This window comes from Athene noctua, chromosome 6 (assembly GCF_965140245.1).
Source record: "Athene noctua chromosome 6, bAthNoc1.hap1.1, whole genome shotgun sequence".
Classification (NCBI taxonomy): Eukaryota; Metazoa; Chordata; class Aves; order Strigiformes; family Strigidae; genus Athene; species Athene noctua.
The window spans coordinates 6,891,628-6,899,373 of NC_134042.1; the positions used below are offsets into that span (position 1 = coordinate 6,891,628).

A 7,746-nucleotide genomic window follows, 5' to 3' on the forward strand; every position below is an offset into this window, starting at 1 on the left:
CCCCCAGTCTCTGGCATCCGGGGGTCGCATGAGCCGGGTGCTGCTCCCGGCCCTGGGGTGCAGCGGGGGGATGAGTGTCGGAGGGAGCCCTGCGGGGCCCGGCTCTGCCTGGTGACGGGTGATGCTGCCCAGCATCGCTCCTCACTGGGCAGCACTGGGACTCCCAGTCCCGCACTGGGCAGGACCGAGGCCATTCCCCGAGCGGACAGAGTGCCGCTGTCTCGGGGGTCCCAGCACTTGTCCAGCCTCTGCTGTGTCAGCGATGGAGACTGGTCGCGTCCTGGGAGCTGGGGCTGTGCTGGTGGCACTGGTGGTGCTGGGAGCCCACCCAGCTGGTGGCGAGGAGCCCTCGGGTGAGCTCAGAGCCCTGGCACTGGGAGGGTGTTGGTGGGGATGGGTCCACCCGTACCCTGGGGTCTGGGGTGGGAGGTGGTCCCCCCGCTCCTGAAGCGCAGGAGCCGCCCCTTGGCTCAGCCGTGTCCTGGCTCCCTCCTGTCCCCCCTTTTCTGGGGCTCTGTATCATTCCCCCCCCCCCCTCCCCCGGTCTCCCCAGTGCCCAGGCTGAGAACTGGTGGCCTGGGGGGCAGGGTACCAGTGCCAGCCCTGTGGCCTCCCGTGAGGGCCTCCCTGCTCACACAGAGGTTATCCTGGAGATGGGTGAGGCCGAGTGTCAGTACCTCAACGGCACCCAGCGGGTGAGGTATGTGCAGAGGTACATCCACAACCGGGAGCAGTACGCGCACTTTGACAGCGACATGGGGCTCCATGTCGCCGACAACCCCCTGGGTGAGATCCAAGCTGAGCACTACAACAGTCAACCACAATTCATGGAGTACAGACCGGCTGAGGTCGACACATTCTGCCGGCACAACTACAAGGTTTTGACCCCCTTCCTCACCGAGAGGAAAGGTGAGAGCATGGCCAGGCAAAAGCCAAGGCCCCAGGCTTGCAGCGGGCAGAGCATGTCTGTACTGGGCAGCCCCCAGCAAGGCCCCTGCGCCCTTCCCCGAGGGTGTGAGTCTCTTGCCCCCTCCCTGGGCATGTCCTGCATGGGGAGGACAGGGCCAGCACTGGGCCAGGCTGGGGGCAGGCGTGTGGGGCAGCCCTGGGGCTCTGTCCCCAGCCCTGGCCCAGTGCCTTCCTGCTCTCTCCCAGTTCAGCCCAAGGTGAGGGTCACCCCCATGCAGTCGAGCTCCCTGCCCCAGATCAAGAGGCTGGCTTGCTACGTGACGGGCTTTTACCCGGCGGAGATCGAGGTGAAGTGGTTCCACAACGGGTGGGAGGATACGGAGAGAGTGGCGTCCACGGACGTGATCCAGAACGGAGACTGGACCTACCAGGTGCTGGTGATTCTGGAAACCACCCCGCAGCGTGGGGACACCTACACGTGCCAGGTGGAGCACATCAGCCTGCAGCACCCAGTAAGCCAGCGCTGGGGTAAGGCCCTGCACGGCGCCCTGGGGAGGGTGGGGAGGGGGCTGGGCCCCCCCAGCCCTGACCCCCTGCTCTGGACCCCACAGAGCTGCAGTCGGACAGTGCCCGCAGCAAGATGCTGATGGGGGTGGGGGGCTTTGCGCTGGGGCTCATCTTCCTGGTGCTAGGGCTCGTCCTCTACGTGCACAAGAAGGTGAGTGGAGGGGGCCGCTGGGCAGGGGTGCCCCGGGGCGTCTCCTGCGCCCCAACTGACCTTATCTCTCTGTGTTTAGGGCTCCCTGTTCCCCGGGCTGCAGGTACTGTCCGTCCCCCCCTGCCCTGATCTCCACTCCCTGCGTGGGCCGGGGTCCTCCCCCGTGCCCGGGGGCAGCGCATCCTTCAGGAGCGTGTCCCCCGCTGGCGCCGGGGTAGAGCCCTGGAGACACGAGATGCCCATGTCCCCCTGAGGGGTGCTTGAACTGTTCTGTAGTAAGGAAATCCCTAACACCCTTGTTTGCCCCTTCACTTTGTGGTGGCCTAAAGGTAGCATATGCTGCTAAAGGGATAAAAGAAAAATATCTTTCATTGCTTAACTATTGAGAATATGCTAAGGCTATCTATTTATACTGGGTGTTGAAATGAAGCTGGGAAACTTGAAAGACAGACAAGTAGTTTATCTGAGGCAAGACGAAGTGCATCTTGGGAGACATTTTTTTCTGACGTGTCTCCACCAGTTGAATCACTTTCTTCTGTCTATTTCGAGATGAATTATAATATCTGGAGAACAATATTATACTTGTAATAAACTATTGTAACTAATTTGCTAAGTTAAGCAAGGCGGGTACGATACTCTTGAATGATCTGTAAATGTTAAACCGTACTATCCTGCTGTCTGAAGTATTGTAAAAACAGAATATGGTACCCTGTGTGGGGTTTGAAATGATTTGTGATTACTATAACCTATATTACGATGAATGTTTGAATACGTATATATGGATAAAATATAAAGTATGCCATTCGGTTGGAAAAATGTAACTACTTCTCGGAAACCCCATCACCTAAAGCTGATAGGTAACCACTTCTTGGAAACCTCATCACCTGGAGATAACATGTAACTGCTGCTTGAAGAAAAGCCCACCAAAAGGTGGGATCATGAGGCTTTTAAAAGATCCAATAGGAGAAAAGCGCACCAAGAGACCAAGGCTTCGAGACTTTCAAAGGACCCAATGGAGAAAGAGCAGGACAATCATCTGGCGAGAGAGGCTTGGTTAAGACGGTGGTACAGGAGTATCAAAGACGCTGCTTTTTAGAACTCGGTGTGTGTCTTGGTGGAGCGGAGACTCCCGGCACACCCAGCGCTGCTTTGTCTATTCTTTCTCACCATAAATCAATTGAACCCGATTAAAAATAAAATAATATATATATCTATTTAAAAACTGGCTCGTTTGATTAGAACATACTAATTAGAGAATAAACCACATAACAAAAAGACAGGCTAAATTAAAGGAAGACCAAAAAAAAAAAAAAAAAAGAATTGCCATGTTGTAGTACCATAGGAATATCATGGAGTACTGGAAAGCTAAGAAAGATGAAAACCCATCAACCCGATTTTATTCCTTACTTTTCTTTTCCAGAACAAGAGATTGAAATACATCAGGATAACTATCCAAATGGAGTACGCTGGCCACCTTTGAGAAGACTCTTTTGCGTTAGGTAGCCACCCCAAATTTGCAGACAGTCGAGACCAATTAATAAGATACAAATAATTAATGTTTCTACAGATAATCTGGTACAGATTCTTGTTTTCCTGTAATGTTTCTTATCTCTGTCTCATTCGGAGAAAGCAAAATAAACAGCATCTTTCAATTTCTCTGACTATTTTGCCCACAGAGACTTAAAATTTACTGTTATTTTAGTTCTACTGTTTTATTTTTCACTATTTTCCTTCTTTGGTCTGCCTGTGATGATAAAGTCTTCTGTGACATGAGCTTGAGGGCTTCATTAGCTGTAAAAAAGAGCAATCCAAAACACCTTAAATATTGGATGCACTTTTTTTTACTTTTTTAAAAATCAGAACTGCCCAAGAACTCTTCCTATTGTTGCTCAAACTCTACGAAAAATAAATTTTAAAAGTCAGAAGTTGCTAACTCTATCTCCTTTCATGCATGTATTTATGTCAAAATATGATCTTGAGCAACATTTATAATAAAAGCAAATATTTCAAGTATTCTATTCATAGGCTTATTCCTGGATTTACTGATACTCTGATCACTTTTCACCCCACACCACTAATAAGCTGAAATTCTGGCCCAGTTTTGAACACCCATGAAGTGGTTAGCTTCTTTCTTTGTGTATAAAGCTCTTTTGTCTGAATTGCTCACGTCTATAACAATTTGTGGGTGTGTGATTAGTAGGCTCAATAGAACACTGGCAATAATGGATTATGTACAGCAGTTGGTATGAAAGCTGCAATAAGCCCTTTTTGAAATGAGGATCCTGCCCTTCACAGAATCCTGAAGCCAGAGAGGCAGAGGAAGCCAAATCCTCACACAGCCCCAGCCCAGTGTCACCCAGAGCCAGCGCCCCCTCCTTGCCCCATGGGGACCCTCTCCCAGCCGGCAGTGTTGGCCCTGCCCAGGCAGGGGGAAGGCAGGGTGCCTGCTCAGGATCCTCCCCAACCCCCTGCTGCCCCGCCAGATGCCCAGTGCCCTCGGGACACCCTGTGCATCACCTCAGGAGATGGCGTGACCTCAGGAGACTTCAAAATACTCAGAAAACACTCTCCTTTCTCTAAACAGGCTGTGAGAGGCTGACCCCAGGACACCAAGGCCCGGCCAGTCCCCAAGAAGTGGCCTCTTTGGAAAGACCAAAGGCCCAGGCGGTATCGCGCAGCATGCCATTACGCGGCACGGAGCACCCCTATGGTCAGTTTGGGCTGTCTGTCCCTGCTGTGCCCCTTCCCAACCCGTTGCCCACCCGCAGAGCCTGCTTGCCCGGGGACACACAGCGAGCAGCAGAGGAAGCCTTGGCGCTCTGCAAGCAGCGTTCAGCGCCAGCAAAAACTGTTCTCAACAGCGTCCAGCCATGGCAACCACGGCCCCAGTGGGTGGTGGGGTTTCCTCCTGCCCCCCGCCCCCTGGTAGCTCCTTCCGTGATGTCACAGCCGTGACCTCACCCCCTGCAGGGCCATGCCTCGGCGAAGTCAAGGCTAGCAGCCCCGCCCCGGGGTGCTGTGGGCCACCTCCCGCCTGGAAGGAGCTCGCTGTGTCCTGACGCTGTGTGCCCGTGGCAGGCGGTCTTCTCCCAGCCACCGCTCTGCGGCTCGCCCAAGGGGCCTCCAGTGGGCAGGCAATGCCCTGGCAGCAGGAAGACACACAGGCTTGCAGGGGAACCTCATCTGTCCCCAAGATGAGGACGAGAAGGTCTCCTTCAAGAAAACGTTCTCAATCTAGGAGGAGGAGCAGAAGCATATCTGTGAAGAGGTGCAGAGCTAGGTGCACTCAGGTGCCCAAGAACAGGTACAGGGGTTTGTTCCTCCTGGCTCAGAGCCCAGCTGGCCGGTGGGAACCACCGAGCTTAAAGGGGGGCTGGGGGGACACGATGGAGAAGCTGGTGAGCGCTGTGGGCAGCACAACAGTCCCAGGCCTTGGGAAACCCGTCGTGAGTGGGGAAGAGGCTCTGAGATTCCTGTCCGGGTGCAAGTCGGTACTATGGGGGCCGGGGTGGGGCCACCCTGCTCGGCTGCTGCTTCTGATGCCTTGAGCAACAAGGAGAAAAAAAGCACCCATTGACCCTTTGATAGGGTTAGTCCGCCTTTGCTTAACATGTGTCAAACTTTAACCCACACTGCGCATGCCCCAGAGGGAGTTCAGCCAAAGAACACCCCTGAAGACCACCAAAGACCCCCACGAAAGACCCTAAGAGACTTAAAGCACGTGCATAATTAGGATGCAAATATTACCGTGAGTTCCAGAAAAAATAATGAATGTGTATAACTATTCCAGAAAATCTAGTGTATGTGTGCGCGAGATTGTGATTTGTGACGTGCCATCACTTGCCACACGCACGTTGGGCGGAGTAATGCCCCATGCATCGGGCACTGTGATAATGAAGACCTGCCTTCGAAAACTTCAAGTCTTAGAGGGTTCTTTTGTGACCCAGTTTATGGTGACGCTTCTGCCCTGTCACACCACAGTGGGGATGTCCCCTGGGAGGCTTCCCAAAGCCTGTCTTCTGGCCAGGCCCTCGGCTCTCATGGCACGGAGGCAGTGCAAAACAGCACTCCGTCTTTTTCCTTCCACAGCTGCAGCCCCCCTCAAGAGGACCAGGGGACCCAGTGGAAGGAGCTCGCAAGCGACAGCTGCGGCGCTGGAGAAAATAGGCGTAAGTTCAGCGCTGCCTGTCGCCCCATGTTTGCGCCCAGCCTGCCTGGCTCAGCTGAGACTGATGGCCCTGCAGAAGCTGTGTCCTCCTGTCCCAAGGGAGGCCCAGGGCCACCTCGCCTCTGTGGCCGTGGCAGAGCTGGCTGCCATGTCCACGTCTCCGTGGGATACCGTAGTGACCACGGGGTACCCCAGCTCGGTAGAGGCCTAGAGGCCAAAGCCTCACCCACCTTCCCTCCCCAGCCACACGGTCAGTGAGGGCATCCTGCCCAGCCCCCTGTCCCCTGCTCTCAGGGGGCGACCAGCTGCCCCCCTCTCCAGGGCACAACCCTGGGCCTGCCCCTGCCCCACGGGGAGGGAGTGCGTAGGACCGCCGCTCACCTCCTTGCAGGGGTCTGACACGTGTCCTGATGGGCCTCCTCAAGAAGGGTCCTCAGGCTTTCTCTGGTTTCTTTGCACAGGGTGGGTCTTCGGCATTGCTTACAGGCTGTCAATGGCCATGATCTCCCTCCAGAGATGCCTCCTCACCTGCTTCTCCACCTTGTGAGTACAACACGGGTCCTGTGTGGACATGGAGACATGGAGTGCCAGTGGGTCAGGGCAAACAGGGGGAGAGAGGCTGAAGGTGCTCCCCACAAGAAGACCCCCTGGCTCCCCTGTAAATTGCTGTTCCTCAGCTTTCAAGAGAAAGGCCTCCTGGGCAGGGATCTGCCTTTGAGCACTGCTAACACCAGGACTTACTCTTCTTCAGGAAAGAGATCCTCACCCTGAGGAAGAAGAGGTTGTTCACGGTCCTCCTCTTAGTGATCCTAGCTGTTACTGGTGAGTATTTGTGTGCTGTCAGCAGAGGCACAGAGGCACTGGGTGTGAGCTTCAGCGTGAGGGAGGTGCTGGAGCACCTGTGGGGCCCTTCCAGCCTCCCACACTCGTGGGTCTGGGAGGTCATGAGACTCTCGCCACGTGCAGGGGAAACAGGGCCTAGCTGTGGGGTACCAAGCGTGCGCGGAACCAACGCTGTGCAGAGCCCCGAGGCCCAAGGAAAGAGTCCCCGCTTGGAGCCTCAACCATGCTGCATCCCTTTGCCATGTCCTCTGCCAGCCTCTTGCCACCATGGTGTGGGAGGAGACCGCGTGACCATGGGGATCGTTAGAAACCCTACTAAAATAATTCTCCCTCGGTAACGTGAATTACAGCTCATACCTGCTGGAGGGCCTTGATGGGGATCTTGATGGACAGGACAAAGGATATGCCAGAGGTCAGTGGGAAAGTCCTGCGAGGGAGCACTGCTGGGGGGGGGGGGGGGGGGGGCGGTTGGGAGGGTCCCTGCCCAGTCGTCTGGTTCCAGGCAGCAGCCCACAGAAGTGGCAGCAGCTTGTGCCATGCCTTTCTAGAGCCACAGGCTCTGGAAATCCCTGGCAGCTCTGGGACTCCAACAGAGAGCATTTCCCTTTCAGGTGCTGCTGAAAGAGTATGCAGGCAAGCTGAACTTGCTGGGGTAAGAGCCCTCTCTCCTGACCTGCAGCACATTGGGTGGGGTGGCGGCAGATGCGCCCAAGCCCGTTGCACTCACTTGCACAGTGCCCAGGGCTTGTGCCTCTCCCTCCTGCCAGGACCTTTTGCTAAACCTGGAGGGGATGGGAAACATTTGCAAACCGGTGAAAGAAAAGGGGGCTTGAACATATCTGCCGCTGCTACTCCGGAGCTTGGGGACTGTGGGAGTGGCTAGGCAGCTCTCTGACAAGATCTGCTTTCCCGTTGTCTACAGCAAGATGGTCGCTTCATGGAGGGAACAAGCCGCAATGGTGGAAAAGCTGAAGGATGTGGTGGCACACCTGAATGCAGACATGCGCGCTATCAAGAAGGTGATCCAGCACTTTGGGAAAGATGGCTGGGACAAGCTGGGCCCCGCACAAGGCCCTTCCTGGGCCCACTGGCCCAGCTTTTCTGGCTC

At 55.3% G+C, this 7,746-nt stretch overlaps 1 protein-coding gene across 1 annotated transcript; it reads left to right on the forward strand.

The window, feature by feature from the left end:
- The first annotated feature begins 262 nt into the window (after positions 1 to 262).
- On the forward strand, positions 263 to 4,582 carry LOC141961817 (class II histocompatibility antigen, B-L beta chain-like). The gene is made up of 5 exons (XM_074909155.1): positions 263 to 353; positions 640 to 909; positions 1,156 to 1,437; positions 1,521 to 1,730; positions 4,212 to 4,582. The coding sequence occupies exons 1-5, from the start codon at positions 263 to 265 to the stop codon at positions 4,580 to 4,582; spliced, it is 1,224 nt and encodes a 407-aa protein (XP_074765256.1).
- The last annotated feature ends 3,164 nt before the right edge of the window (positions 4,583 to 7,746 follow it).